Source organism: Dreissena polymorpha, chromosome 4 (assembly GCF_020536995.1).
Source record: "Dreissena polymorpha isolate Duluth1 chromosome 4, UMN_Dpol_1.0, whole genome shotgun sequence".
Taxonomy (NCBI): Eukaryota; Metazoa; Mollusca; class Bivalvia; order Myida; family Dreissenidae; genus Dreissena; species Dreissena polymorpha.
Window position 1 is genome coordinate 95167216 of NC_068358.1, and position 17452 is coordinate 95184667.

Consider the following 17452-nt stretch of genomic DNA (forward strand, 5'->3'; position numbering starts at 1 on the left):
TAGCTGGCTCTTTTGAGATCATCGGAGGCTGCATAAAGCTTAATCGGAAGTTGGAAACATGATCATATGTGTCAATCATTTAGAGTAAATACGCTTACGCGGTGTTCCAATTATATGGCTGTTAATTTAATCATATTATCATATTTCATTCAAACTTATATGTTTAAATAGTATTTATACAATAAGTAATATTTAAGGTATTCGTAATATATATTTCATTGAATTAAATGAAAAATGCGTTTTACTCAAATGTAAATGTCATAAAGTGTACGTTATATATATATATATATATATATATATATATATATATATATATATATATATATATATATATATATATATATATATTATTATCGGTTTACATGTAAAGTATGATATCACGAAATATGTTGTAAATTGCTTTTGAATTTGTATTACGAACATAACACGGTGTACAAAAAGGACAAGTCATAACTTAGAAGTAGATATCAAGGTCCGAAGTTAATGCGTGTTTCTTTGTTTTGGAGTATTTAAACAGAAAGACAGAGATGATAGTTAACGAGAGTGTTTAAAAAAATAATGTTTTTAGGGTTTTAGTAATCATCTAATATTATATATACTATATTGAACGTATTGTTAGTATTACACATCCTGTAAACTTAGCCGCAAATAACGCATATTTAAGTTTAATCTGCTTTGAAGGTGTTTTATATTCATGCTTACCGAAACATGTTTTATATTCATGCTTACCGAAACATGTTTGTTTTATATTCATGCTTACCGAAACATGTTTGTTTTATATTCATGCTTACCGAAACATGTTTGTTTTATATTCATGCTTACCGAAACATGTTTGTTTTATATTCATGCTTACCGAAACATGTTTGTTTTATATTCATGCTTACCGAAACATGTTTGTTTTATATTCATGCTTACCGAAACATGTTTGTTTTATATTCATGCTTACCGAAACATGTTTGTTTTATATTCATGCTTACCGAAACATGTTTGTTTAACTTTCGATGATACCAATAAAGATGTTCATGACAATCGATTGCTAAACAGTACACCGACCGTGAGTAGTTAACGGTTATATAGTTGACGATGCGAAGGGTGATTTAAAGCATATTCAAACAAGACAGTGACATATTTGTTAACAAAAGTTACATATCAATCAATGACAAAATCCTTGTTATATAAGTACAATATAACTGATAACATATGACTGCAAAATTCAAATCGTTGTACTTCAAATCTTTGGACCAAACAACATTTGACCTTAACACATGTGATGTTAATGTGAGAATACGTTGCGTTCAATCAGCAAAAATTCTGTGTCAAAGCGACACACGCGTTTGTAATTTGGTAAATGACATCATTTATATACGATGAGAACTATTCTTAATATTTTCGTTATAGGTTAATATTTTCAATGATAATTAATAGTTCTAAAAGTTTCCAAACATAGCTGAACAACTCACAGTTTAATTCAGACTAGCGTTAATTGCTTACTTAAAAAGCGTTTTATATCAAGTAAGATCACGTTCTATATTGACACAATTGAAAAAGAATGAAGATACTGATCCGGAAAAGATCGCGACTAATCTTTATTATGATGCAAACAAAATAGGATGATAGTTGTTTTATTTGCAAAAGAGAAATAAATTCTTCAACCTGTTTCCCTAACTTATTTTCTTAAAGTTATAAGTTATAATGATCCATCATCCGCATTGAGCATAATCATTTTACTGTTTAACTCATTCCTCTTTAACAATGTTATAAGTGAGTCAAAGAAATTCGAACCTTTTTGGTAATTAGGTTTAAGTATGAACATTAAGAACTGTAGCACAATAACGCCACGACTGCTCATATTTCTACATCACTGCAAATTGCATGACTGCTTGATTAACCTATCGACCTTAGTAAAATAAAAATGTTTCTAGTTATATCATCTATATGGTACAGTCACACAAAAAAGAATAATTAATTTAAATGACTTCGATTAACCCTTTTTTTTCCGCCCAAGAAAACAGCAACAAAAAGAGTGTATAAGCGATTAATTAAATAAACTGCGTATACTGTTGGTTTGTCATCTTGTTTTCAGAACAAATACTACTGATTGTCTTAACAATCAATACTCGCATAGTTATTATAAATACAAAGCTGATTTAATTAAGTGTGAAATGTGTATTTGAGGTACGTGTTCATCTATCCAACGATTTACAAAACGTAATTACATTAATCAATTTCTACAGTAAGTTACTCAAATAACCATGGTAAGTAAAATAATAATTGTATGTGATTTGGATGCATTCTACGCTATAACGATGCAACACAGTGAAATAACACCTCAAATTTGTCGTTTTGAAAATCTATCAGGAAATAAGGTTCTTCAGGTGCATAAAATTGCAGTAATATTAAATCACTACTTCCAATATTGTATGAACGTTATTTTAAAACAAAACACATTCACATGCAACATGTACATCAAATGAACTAGATTCACAAATTCAATTGCAATGGACAAATTGATTGCATCGTATATAATACAGATACAGGCGTGTTGGCCTACCGACTACAAAGATAGATAGACTTTTATTTTCCTCCATTCATGGAAAGCATTACATATAATACAGGTTATAAACAATTAAATACAATCGATTATATACACATACAAGAGATCAAAATGAAGAAACTCAATACAGATATTATATTATTTACAAAGATAAGGAACATAACTAGAGTATATATTAAAATAATTGTTAGGTAAATGACATGAATAAAGTCAATGATAATGATTTTAGTACACACACACACGCACGCGTGAACGTACGCATAAGAATATATACGTTTACAAGTACATAAAGACACAGTATACGTTATGGACAATCAGATACGCATAAAAGATAACATTAAATAAAAAAGAAAGAACAACATAATACATCTGGATATGCTTCTAATCATTAACAGCATCATCGCTGTATTAATGAAGCAATTTGCAAATTGAGACGGCAATACCAAAGTGTAAAAAACGCTTCTGAGATGTTTTAGAACCCAACTTTAATATTTTCACACATTGCTCAAAGGCACTGATCTGGATGAAGCGTTTATAGTCTTCAATCCCACACCCACAGCTCTTATGTATAAGTGTTCACAATTTCTCACGTTCGGCTTCAATAGCAGTACAATAACACAACTTGTGGATAATCAGGCTTCCCGTTCTGAGGTTACACAATTTGCAGATCTGCATAACCTGATTTGAAATTAGTAAGCCGATGCCATTCATTAGGGTTTTGGCTAAGAGTTTCTTATTGTCCTTTGCAATTAACCATAAAGGAGAATAACCGTTATTTTCTATAACATGCGCCGTTACGCCCCATGGGTCTCTAGCTATTAAACGATTTACCATGTCTTTGTTGATAGCGGAATGGGTGCTGCTCATAAGACATCAATCACACATGCTGTTTTTTACACATGTGTCAGTTAAACAACTATGTATATCAGAATATTAAATATTACGATTGAACTGTTCTTAGTGAGAAAAATCGACCATCAACACCGTATTAGTCTTACGGTGTTATCACATCTACATATTATATAATATATATATATTAATAAACGATTCTTAACTATAATTTACAATCAATAAATATTTGTCATTCATTTTGGCTTAAATTGCAGCAAGGTGACACTTAAACAAGACTGACATTGTTTTAATTGTATTGTTATTCAGCTTGATTTAGTTCTGCAATTTAGATAAAGTTAAACCAGGGGGTGCGGCAGGACCAACCGCAATTCAGTTCGCTTGTGCACATTTTGTCAATTGGTTTTGATGGGGAATCCACTCCTTGTCTTAGTATATTTACGAGCGTGTATGGTGAATCACAAAGGTTAGTATAAGGTTAGCATAAGCTTAATTAATATTTAACACATACGATCGCAGTAATTTCTGTCCAACAACTTCAGTAGCCTGTTGATTAATCTAACAATCGATGACTGAAAATGGCGTTTGTGATTAGTTATTCTGAATGAACACACCTAACTGGTGCATATTTAAGTTCTGGTTACTTTTATTTGCTTTCAATTGTTTCCGTTCCGATTTGTATCTCTGGCTCGCGATTCGCTTCATTGACAAAAGCTGCTTCTTAAAGTGACCTTACAACAGATGATAGTAATACATATTTGGTTCGTCTTGGATTTTCATAAACTTCAGGAGCCTTGGTTGACAGTTCATTAATGTGTATTAAATATTTAATAAAAATGTATTTACCAAGAATACTTAAATGTGGTATATCACAGTTTTGCAATTTTGCAACATGTATATTTCACCAAGTGAAGTGTTTACTGGTTTCATTTATCCGTGCTAAAATCAGCGTCATTGCTAGCGAGCGCCGGAATGATTAATTACCTATCGTCCAAGAAAGTTAGTTAAAACATTTATCACTGTCTAAACAATAACACACTTGTAAATATGTTCCAAGGGGGAATGTGGCTCAATAATGATACATTATCAGGCTTCCAACGAGCAAAGTGTTAATGATCCAATCTGTCTGATTAACCAACGAACATGCCGTTTCAATAATCATACATTACCAGGCTACCAACGAGCAAAGTGTAAATGCTCCAATCTGTCTGATTAACTAACGAACATGCCAACAATTCATACGCAACTCTATGGTGAAGTGATTAGTCCACAACGGAATAAACATCTTTGAAAAGCGTCTACATTTGTATTTAATTAATGTTACGAAGTTTAATATAATGTATAAAATCTATTTGCTACAAATACATCTGATAACGTCATAACGTCTCTCGAGAGTTTGTAACATGAAAAAACATTGTAATTACTGAAAATATTTTCAACCAATAACTTTTCTTAATTTAGTATCATCTATAACGTGTAAAGTATTTCGTAAATGTATGATGCAATCGGAAGGAAATTGTAATATTTGTTAAAACTCATTCAGTATGAGTTTCAAAACCAAATGCATATTTTCGTCATTGCTAATTGCCAGGGATGCGTCGAATATATTTCAATTACCCTCAGACATGCTCTACATGTAATAAGATTTACTTGTTTATTATTTGCAATCTTCATTCATTTTATAAAAGCACTAGTGAATACCGGCAGTAAATACACATATACTAATTGCAATTTGTTTTCAAATGGATATTTATCCGAAAGTTTATCATTATTCAATTGTATGATTTTTATGTCGATGTCATACTTCACACTGATTATCAACATATATAACCGATAGAGGAATTGTTTTGTATTATAACATTCATATACACATTGTTATTGGCACTTCAATCTAGGACTGACGTTCGTTGACCGAGCTTGAAGACAAAATAAATGGCAAATATACATGTATTACTGTTTGTGATCTCCGTTTACATTAAAATTAATTCTTGTATAGATCTTTTATAACCACAGCGTTCATTAATTTTGAAACACTGTTATGGACACAATGAATGTATATTAGGAAAGGAAGCACTTGTTTCTTTAAATTATATCCCTCTTTAGTTTATAATGACCAGCCGAAAACCGAAATCGCCTCCATTCCAAATTGAAATGGAGTGTACAGTATATCTTCCCATAATAGTAGATGTAAACAGTACAAAGTAAAACGGTATTGTTACATGTAGCATGAAATGAATGATGTTGTAAAAGCACTTTTATTGTTTAAAATTATATTTTGTTTAATTTGTTTAATTTCGATTATGAGTAGTACTGATATAGTTACAGTATCTATAATCTGTCACGACTTAATGAGTAAAACTCCCAAGAGCATCATAACATTTGATCTACTAACCTCACAAGGCAACGAGTGGTTTACCACATATCATTATTTCATAGCTGTACTGGGCAGGATAACATTCTTCAAACCACTGCGGTCATAATGTATGCAATTTAATTATAATTATTATGCATGCAGGTCGATACATTTGTCAATGGCGACCCGCTGGGCTACTTATCAAATGTACGATGTGTTCTCAATCATGTCATGGCATTGAAAGTCATTGGTAATTAAACAAAAGGGATTCATAAGTTAATTGAACTGGCCATTTTAGGCACTGTCATATTACACATGTGTTTACAATAAACGTAAATGTTTACTATTTACACATATATGTTTAATGTGCTGTAAATATATGTAACTTATGCATTTATTTACTGTTCTTTTTGTGCTAACAACCACTTGAAAAGTAATTAAATAGTGTTTATCTAAATAAAAGAATTTACCATGCTTGTGTATACCTATTCTTTTTAATAAAATCATACTAGAAGAAATATATTTTTCACTTTCTGTCGTAAATAAAAAATTGAATAATATTTGGTATTTTATTTAAAAAATGTGTTTATGTCTTTAATGAAAGCACTGTAAACTTTCAATTTTAGAACTCGAATTCTCGTTTAAATGCAACCTTAAATCTCGAAAAACTAACAAATCAAAATCCGGTTAAATATGTGTTAAAAAGTGTTCGCAATTTGATTGAGTATATCCTTACTTAAAAAATTACACTAGCGAACATTAAACAAGCGCTCATATTGTTCAACCGTTTTGTAAGTTTAAGGTCTTCACTGCAAACACTAAATTATTACCGTCAGTAAATTCAAATATCTATATAGTCGAGATCATACTTAAAACTAGAACAATAAATATTGACTTCAGCACAACTAGAAAATATTCAATGAGGGGTTCAATATATAAATAATGTTACTTTAGTTTTACATAAGTGGGGTTATTTTCCAAAATTCAATATTGCGATAACATATCGGTAAAATGAATGCATGAACACAATAGCAATGCTTTTTATAATTACGCTTATGTGTATTTAAGCTGATTACTTATGTCATCTTAACAATTATATTTATATGAGTAAATGCAAATTATACCGAATGAAAAGTCTAAATGCAATACACTACAAATATACATACACTATTAAAGTGTATTTTTGTAATCGCGTACTAATGATTAGTGTTTATATAATCTAACAAAATAAAAAAAAGAATGTAAAGACTATTTTACATCGTAGGCAAACACCATTTATTTTCTTGTACAAGTAATTATGTGATGGCATACAATGAGGTTTACATCCTTTAATTACTCAGACGTATCAATTAATTAAACCAATGCGTGCCTTCTAGGAATAATGTCAGCTCAAAAATTATATATGATATTTCTTGTCTGGCGTCTACAGTATTTCTGAGTCTTTGAATGGAAACCCCAGTAAAAACGGATCGTTTATGTTATGCGTCAAGTGTAACGTGTTCATGCGTTTTTCTTAAACGATATCAACATGCATGTTTCGAGTTTTGTTATTGTGTTTATTTTGTTTTGTTTTTTTTTAAGGCGGGGGGGGGGGGTAAACTTTTAGGGAAAAACGTAATCCCAAATGTAAATTGTACTGTCAATAGACTTATAATTATATTGAAAATTCTTGTAGGCGTTCAACTCAAAGTTGGTAAGGTTAAGATGAGTTAAAGCATGTTATTTATGAATTTGTTGGCCAACATTTGGTATAAACTCAGTGAATAATTTACATTTCATGCTTTCTACATGTATTGACTGTGCAGGTTCAGAGCATGCTGTAACGACCTAGGCTGACCGGATGGGTTTGTAAGCTGACTGTTCATAACGACCTAGGCTGACCGGATGGGTTTGTAAGCTGACTGTTTATAACGACCTAGGCTGACCGGATGGGTTTGTAAGCTGACTGTTCATAACGACCTAGGCTGACCGGATGGGTTTGTAAGCTGACTGTTTATAACGACCTAGGCTGACCGGATGGGTTTGTAAGCTGACTGTTCATAACGACCTAGGCTGACCGGATGGGTTTGTAAGCTGACTGTTCATAACGACCTAGGCTGACCGGATGGGTTTGTAAGCTGACTGTTTATAACGACCTAGGCTGACCGGATGGGTTTGTAAGCTGACTGTTCATAACGACCTAGGCTGACCGGATGGGTTTGTAAGCTGACTGTTTATAACGACCTAGGCTGACCGGATGGGTTTGTAAGCTGACTGTTCATAACGACCTAGGCTGACCGGATGGGTTTGTAAGCTGACTGTTCATAACGACCTAGGCTGACCGGATGGGTTTGTAAGCTGACTGTTTATAACGACCTAGGCTGACCGGATGGGTTTGTAAGCTGACTGTTCATAACGACCTAGGCTGACCAGAATGGTTTGTAAGCTGACTGTTTATAACGACCTAGGCTGACCGGATGGGTTTGTAAGCTGACTGTTTATAACGACCTAGGCTGACCGGATGGGTTTTTAAGCTGACTGTTTATAACGACCTAGGCTGACCGGATGGGTTTGTAAGCTGACTGTTCATAACGACCTAGGCTGACCGGATGGGTTTGTAAGCTGACTGTTCATAACGACCTAGGCTGACCGGATGGGTTTGTAAGCTGACTGTTTATAACGACCTAGGGTGACCGGATGGGTTTGTAAGCTGACTGTTCATAACGACCTAGGCTGACCGGATGGGTTTGTAAGCTGACTGTTTATAACGACCTAGGCTGACCGGATGGGTTTGTAAGCTGACTGTTCATAACGACCTAGGCTGACCGGATGGGTTTGTAAGCTGACTGTTCATAACGACCTAGGCTGACCGGATGGGTTTGTAAGCTGACTGTTTATAACGACCTAGGCTGACCGGATGGGTTTGTAAGCTGACTGTTCATAACGACCTAAGCTGACCGGATGGGTTTGTAAGCTGACTGTTTATAACGACCTAGGCTGACCGGATGGGTTTGTAAGCTGACTGTTTATAACGACCTAGGCTGACCGGATGGGTTTGTAAGCTGACTGTTTATAACGACCAAGGCTGACCGGATGGGTTTGTAAGCTGACTGTTTATAACGACCTAGGCTGACCGGATGGGTTTGTAAGCTGACTGTTTATAACGACCTAGGCTGACCGGATGGGTTTGTAAGCTGACTGTTTATAACGACCTAGGCTGACCGGATGGGTTTGTAAGCTGACTGTTTATAACGACCTAGGCTGACCGGATGGGTTTGTAAGCTGACTGTTCATAACGACCTAGGCTGACCGGATGGGTTTGTAAGCTGACTGTTCATAACGACCTAGGCTGACCGGATGGGTTTGTAAGCTGACTGTTTATAACGACCTAGGCTGACCGGATGGGTTTGTAAGCTGACTGTTTATAACGACCTAGGCTGACCGGATGGGTTTGTAAGCTGACTGTTTATAACGACCTAGGATGACCGGATGGGTTTGTAAGCTGACTGTTCATAACGACCTAGGCTGACCGGATGGGTTTGTAAGCTGACTGTTTATAACGACCTAGGCTGACCGGATGGGTTTGTAAGCTGACTGTTTATAACGACCTAGGCTGACCGGATGGGTTTGTAAGCTGACTGTTCATAACGACCTAGGCTGACCGGATGGGTTTGTAAGCTGACTGTTCATAACGACCTAGGCTGACCGGATGGGTTTGTAAGCTGACTGTTTATAACGACCTAGGCTGACCGGATGGGTTTGTAAGCTGACTGTTCATAACGACCTAGGCTGACCGGATGGTTTTGTAAGCTGACTGTTCATAACGACCTAGGCTGACCGGATGGGTTTGTAAGCTGACTGTTTATAACGACCTAGGCTGACCGGATGGGTTTGTAAGCTGACTGTTCATAATGACCTAGGCTGACCGGATGGGTTTGTAAGCTGACTGTTTATAACGACCTAGGCTGACCGGATGGGTTTGTAAGCTGACTGTTCATAACGACCTAGGCTGACCGGATGGGTTTGTAAGCTGACTGTTCATAACGACCTAGGCTGACCGGATGGGTTTGTAAGATGACTGTTCATAACGACCTAGGCTGACCGGATGGGTTTGTAAGCTGACTGTTCATAACGACTTAGGCTGACCAGATGGGTTTGTAAGCTGACTGTTCAATTACGATAATGACGTATATCTATGTGTTAACACAATATAACAATCATATGACTGACCTAGCCCGTTAATCTAATGATTGATATTGACAAGAGTAATTCTGCGAGGGTATTCTAAGCATGCAGTTAACGTTCTATCAAATAACTACCCACTTCGTAGAAATAGGGGAAATAACGTATTGCCATAGAGTATTACTACTTCTACTTATCTGTCGATTCAAGCGGCGACGATGACAACATTTTAAAATCATTCCCATGGTAAATATTTTCACTATTGTGAATGATCGCTAACCCCATATTTATCATTCGAAAAAGACATTTAATATAGAATGTAAAACTGCCGATACATATTAACACATGGTTTTAATATGTTCGAACTGATATTGTTTTGAATAAGAAAAATGCGGTATTTTTTAAAAAAGGAAGTATAAAATCCAAACGTACACGTTTTCAATTCAATAGGCCGTCCCTTTAAAAAAAAGTGAGTTGGTGAGGTACAATGTAGGCCCTTTGTTGGTGTTAAACTTTTCGTCAGTCGTTCGAACGGATAGTAGGTTGCTATGGAGATTATTTTATTTTGTTTTGTGCGCAATATCAAGAGATCGCTTTTAACCTTAGTTTGATAATTGCATAAGAAGGTTCTTAACCTGACATGAACGATTCGCCTAATACATTTTAGGCGAAGACCAAGGCCACTGGGAATTGGAACATGAAAATTGGATGCTTATGATATCGAGAGAACATTATGAACTACCATAATATTCCTATGAGTATGATGGTTAGTGTACTGAATGAAAAAACAACGCAGCCTATTTATTTACGGACAACCGGTCAAAACGACCGTTAGATACACAATTGTGCTTCTGATTTATAACTTTAGGGCAACTTCTAAGATCAGCCACATTTTGATTGTGAGATCAACCAGTCTAACCCATCGATTATTTAAAGTATTCCTTATAACTCCTGCGAGAAGGACGATCTCTATCGATTTTGAGACAATAGTTCAATGCCGAAGCGGCCTTTAATATTAAAACACACCTGCAAACCATTTCACGTCCTGACGACCTGACTACAAGTTGCGGGAAAACATTTAACAAACATCTTGTGTTATAGAAGATAATATTCCGTCATTTGCCATCTGGCCAGAAGATTAACAATTTATTAGACACCTTTTTATGTAAAACCTCAATCCATAAAGTTGAAGAATTGGATCCCCTAAATACCATAACAAGGAACTTGTCAACATTATCAACAAGTAGTATGGGACCTCAAATGTAACGTTTAGGGTCTTCGTGAAATTGTCTTGTCATTCAGAAATGGAAATATTAAGTTGTTTTTTAACTTAAACATTGTTAGATATTTTCAATAGTCCATTTAACATTGTTATCCAAGTCTGGGTGTAATTGGTGTTAAACAGTTGAAATACATGCAGAAACGCATTCAGCTACAATACGCAATTGACATTCATTGGTTAAGTACTTTAAGAAGGGTCTGCTATGTACATTTAACCACGAACGATTAGGTATCCAATCTTCATGCTCGACGGAAAACTGGGCCAGATAGACGATACGATATAAGTATGTGTTTGAATGCGTTTGCACTTACGCGTATCTGAGGAACAATTGATAGCAATAACATAATGTGAGCTTAGCTCACTAGCATCGTATTCATATGGTGTGCCGCCTAGGTATGGGCACCTGCTGATACTTTTTGACTACCATCCTTATTAGTTGGTTGGAAAATATAAACGTCCTTAGGATTTCATATGCATGTTGTTATATTTTATAGATTAATAGACGAATCAAGGGTCTCAGGGCAAAATTTAAACTGAATTTCATGCATTGTTTTATGTTCCATTGGAGACAATCCTGATTCATTCAGATTCAACTAAGTGGTGAAATGGGCGAATCCAGTCTTTTCAATTGAGTCTCTACAATAACCGTATTGTCTTTTAATATTTACAGTTATTTAGTCATTATAATGGTCATTCTCTGAGTAATAAGATTGGATACCGTTGGGCTAAATGTTGCGCACTTCAATTTCTAAATAGAACACAACTAAATAGCTTGTGTTGTCAAAAATAATACCGGCTTACTTTCCGGGTAATTATGATTCTTAATTAGGTGCTTAATATCTAATAAAACATACCAAGACATCGCCTGATTTTTACATTTAATATGTATGGAGCATAAATAGTGAATGGCCGTTAAACGTTCTTAAATAACATATGTAAAGCTTGAATGAGTTTTATGCATAGTAGTTGTGCATCTTGCGTAATTACAATGTCTGAAAATATGAGTTAAGTTGCAGAATGATGTATTTGATACGCAAATGAATAATACAATAAATACATGTATGTATTGGATGCCCTCTCGACATTATCTAGGTAACATTGCAATTACCGGGACACAATTTTAACAAAGGAATTACTAAATGTAGCAATGCCTTTCAAACGTCGATATGCTCTTAGGGATTAAGACAATTTTATTAATGGTGTAATTATTAAATCAAACACACCACTTCTCGAAACTGTTTCCAAACAAGTCGACTTTGTGAATCGTTCTTATTGTTTGCCCTAAAATACACTGATAATTTGATTCTGTGTCTGATCAAATTTATGAAATTATGATTACACATTAGACATACCGTATGGCTGACAGTTAAAAGAAATAATGGCCGTTTTATCGAATGCGTTGGATGCCTGAGTTTTCCACCAGTAATAATAGTAATATTTCCAACCAAAATGATTAAAGGGGCCTTTTCACGTTCTGGTAAATTGACAATATTGAAAAAGTTGTTTCAGATTCGCACAATTTCGTTTTAGTTATATTATTTTTGAGGAAACAGTAATACTGAACATTTACCATGCTCTAAAATAGCCATTATATGCATCTTTTGACGATTTAAAAACATGAAAATTATAAAGCGTTGCAACGCGAAACGATTGAATAATTTGGAGAGTTCTGTTGTTGTCGTTATATTTTGTGAATATACGAGGATTCCTTAAATAAAGTATAAAATACGTCTTGCATTGTATGTGGAAGGATGGCCGAGCGGTCTAAGTGGTAGACTTTTAATCCATGACTCCAGGGGTCAGTGGTTCGAGCCCTGCTGATGGTTACTATGTATTCTTTGTAAATACATTTTATTCTTGATTAGTTACTGGAGCTTTTTAGATCCAATGTTTACATTTATCAATATAAAGCATTTAATGACAAATTTCAAAACATGCCAAAATATGTGAAAAGGCCCCTTTAAGCTGAACCACAGTTAATCACTTTGGCTTCGAACGTTTGTCATTGCGCCTTTTGTCTACCGGGTTATGAGTTAAAGCCATAATGTATGACCGACGGCTAGAATCAAAGCACTAAACAATATATCCTCGATAACTAGCGATACCAATTGACGAGTATAAAAGGCTGACATGTCCAACGGCAGTTATCGTGATTTGTTTATTCTTCTCATCTGCCAATCAAGCAAATGGCGTTGCCAAAGTTCATTTAAGTCTACATAGATAAAATGCATTGAATAAACACGTCAAATGAATAAAAGAAGATATGCATTTATCATTGTATTTTTGGAGCTACGTCACAACCATGCTAATATTTTAGCGGAAGAGGTGGTGACTCATTCGCGACAGCAGAGATTTTTTTCCAGAAATCAATAGTAAAATCCAAGTCCGAGTAACTATTACATATCATATCGTCATTTTATTTAAGTGAATAACCTTTTTCGTTAATCTGGCCATCAATCCGTTATCCTCGTGATAAGATGTAAGCTTAATTAGTTTGAAATCATAACCTTCATGTGAATATTACACTGCGCACTTACCTTTTACATGTACCTTGCCTTATTATTATTGCAAAGGAAATGAAGCAATATTTGTGTAAGACTGTTTGTTTTCTGTTTCACGAGATGCTTTTTTCCTGAATCAACTGACTATGATTGTTAGCACTGAAAATGTGATCAAAATGTTGCCAAACAAACTATTTTTGAATTATTTGCAGCAATGACAGGTTGCGAAAAATGCTAATGTGCACTTAAGCTTATAATTTTCATTCATCGACTGTCGTCAATATTGTGGAACTTTTAACGCAAATTTTTCAATCTTGTCTTCAATCAGACAAAGACAATCTCCACGCAGAGTTGTCTTCCCATGCTCTCACATACAATCTCTGCCATCACAAGAAAGATCTAGCAGATTTAGTAAAATTTGATTTGGTTGTACAAATGGGCCTTATTACGTGCTGGTTAATTGACAAAATTAAACAACGCTGTTTCTGATTCGCATATTTTCGTTTTAGTTTTAGTTTTTGTGAAGAAACAGTAATACTGAACATTTACCATCTTCTTAAATAGCCATTATATGCATCTTTTCACGATAAAAAAGCTAAAATTTATTCAGCATTGAAACGTGTAACGATTGAATAATTTGGTGAGTTCTGTTGTTGTCGTTATATTTTGTGAAACTACGAGGATTGCTTATATAAAGTAAAAAATACATACATCATTGCATAAGCACGGATGTCCGAGTGGTCTAAGCGGTAGACCTTTTACTCCAAGACTCAAGGGCTCAGTGAATCGAGCCCTGTTCAGGGTTACTTTTTATTTTCAATTTTATTCTTGATTTTCATCGGAGCATGCTGTGACAATGTGTAAAGCCCCTTTAAGCATTTTAAAGTAGCATCAATTTCTTTTATATTTTCAAAAAAAGTGTTTACGTTTAGGTTTATAAAAACCTTATAAGTAATTACCTAAATTAAATATGTAAGATTAACAACGGGAGAATTATTGTTCCGCTTAGCACTCCTATCATCAAGTGGTTTGTTATGAAGGCAGGGATTTGATCCAGCTATGCTTGTTCCACTAAAATGTCTGCGCGGAGATTGAGCCAAAGGATGACCTCCATCGAACACTTTTGACAACTATGCGTATTATATGATAAATTTGGAATGCAGATATACTTAAAATAGCAAACGTTCTCATCCGTCCGCCATTAGTAAATGCAACCACCAAAAATCAACATACATTGTGAAAACAAATTATTCAGAATACTGTTTGGAATGTTTTATGTATATATTTAAAATACAATTATTACGTTTAACATCAGTTTTTAGCAAAACAATAACATGTATTCGTCATATGTTTTGAATTTTTGTTGAAGAGAAATATTATAATTGTCTTTCCTTTCATCCATGTATATATTATCATGGTATTTTTTTGTTCTTTACGTTATTTATTTTGCAAACACAAGGTTTTGTTGCAGTGAGGCCATATTATAACATACAGAACGCATGGCTACAGGTTGATGCATTATAAGCAGTATTAATAGTTGATGTATATATACAAATTTGCTGAGAGTGGATGTAATCGCACAGCAATATACTCATAAATGGTTGATATTTAACATTAACAAACCTGAAATATGACTGAGAGACTATTACAAAAGGCTATGGTGTATTGCAGAATAATGCATATGTACGGGAATGTTCTAGTAAATTATCTGTATATTTTCCTGATTAACAATACTCAGGACGTTCTTTTCACGATGTACTGGACAATAATACACAATTAATTAATCAGAAGATATTTTCACTAGACTTATTTTCGGCGTCGAAGATACATCATGTACGATAGATCTTCACTTCAGCAACATCAACTGTTGATTAATAACCGCACCCTTTTCCAATAGTTGCTCATATCCGTACACCGATTAATATATATGTATATTCAAAACGTGTATAGGTCATAATTAACGTCATCTACAGACGTGTTCAATCATAATTGCCATTATCGATAACGCCAATATATATTATGCGTTTTCAAACATTTCCAAATATTAAAATAAAACAATTCATCGTAAGAAAACGTGTATTGAATAGTACAAAATATTGTGAAAAAAAACATATTCAGTAAAATCAATCTTAATTTCTTAATTTGAGGATAAAAAAGACGCTATACGCGATCGAACTTTAAACATAAGCAGCTGGAACTCACCAATTAATTCCTTGATAGCGTTTGACACGACGAGGATGAGTTCAGTTGTTTTAACTCAACTGCACTAATCGCTTCAATTGAGCGACGAATCAAGATCCGAGTTTAATTTCATCGGACATTTTCGTCTGATTAAACTGCTCAATAAACTGATTTGCACAACAATAACCAGTTATCGTACACAAACGAATGCTATGAAAAATGTTTACTAATTAAGGGAAAACGGCAGTTCCTATAAATGATTGTTTTTGCCTGAACAAAACCATCAACCATTTTGATATGACATCTTATTTCCGTTCGATTTACCTTTTCCTGTTGTGCTTGCTCGAATATGCTTGAAGCATTATGGCTAAAGTTGCAAACATTATTGATCAATATATATCTTTCGGTCAACAATAAATGAACATGTTGTTTTTCTCAAAACAAACGGACTGATATGAAGTGTGCGTATAGCATTATTGGCATGTTCTACTTATAGTATGCTGATATGGTCCATATTAAAAGTTTAGAAGTCCATAACTATTTACATTTTCATTCTATATTAATATTCAGTATTAACGTTAACTTTTTATCCGTTCATTGTTAACAAAAATGCATCGAATTCGGAGCGGCTATTAATACTTAAGCCCGTCCGTGTGCTTGGGGTGGGGAGCTAGAGGACGCTTACTTTCTGAGAGGGATCTTTAACCTTGAATGGAAGTTTGATGTACTTACTCATCCAAAGTATCGTAAAATACTTGTTTGATAAAGGGTAAACAAATATGCTTTACCAATAAAGTTAATGAAATCGGTGTGCTTTATAGACTGAATGATCTAATCATATGATGGAAACACGATTAGATGGATTCAATTTTCAGTTGTTCGCTTGCGAACAACTAAGGTTAAAGTGTTTTTATAGGCATCTAACAGTTTATAGGTGTCTATCGCAACCGTTGTTAAGTTTGGTGTTTTCACTTTATATACACTTATATTTGTTAATGTAGCATCAACATACTAAAAAAACATATCCAGGAAAGAGAAATAAAATGCTTTTGAATATCAACCGTCCTTTTTTTTTGGACAACTGACGACAGAAATTATCGATTTACAATGTGAATCAAAATTGAGTTTAATGCAGATTCGTTCATACGACACAAAGACACTATTATGTTGTACGGATCATTTCTGCTTAGAGGACTCACCAGTCATGTTAAATAATGAATTTAATATAAATTATTTATAAATAACTGGTAGCAAGATGAGTTGCAGATAATTGGTCAGTAGCCACATTTTAATTAACTTTGACCTGTTAATTCTTTTCAGCTCAATTCAACAGTGAAAAATGCCCATAATATCACTTCAATACCACGCGTTTCAAGCCAGTTGTCGTAACTACGATAAATCTGATAACTGTCGCATCTGCCGCATTCGCGACGAAAAAGAGTTGTATAATTTATGCCAGAGGTTTGAGTTCTTACAAAAATATTCATTTACAAATGGAAATATAATGTGAATATCGTGTTAAGTGGACTATTTTGAACGGAGCAAATATAGAAAATAATCAATAAACAGTG

At 34.3% G+C, this 17452-nt stretch overlaps 1 protein-coding gene across 1 annotated transcript in view; it reads right to left on the bottom strand.

Moving 5' to 3' along the window:
- LOC127878633 (putative carbonic anhydrase-like protein 1) overlaps positions 1-17087 on the bottom strand; it is a 29873-nt gene extending 12786 nt beyond the window's left edge. The window contains exon 1 of the mRNA XM_052425159.1: positions 17081-17087. Coding sequence (XP_052281119.1) covers positions 17081-17087 — 7 coding nt within the window. The remainder of the gene's footprint in view (positions 1-17080) is intronic.
- Positions 17088-17452: the final 365 nt, after the last annotated feature.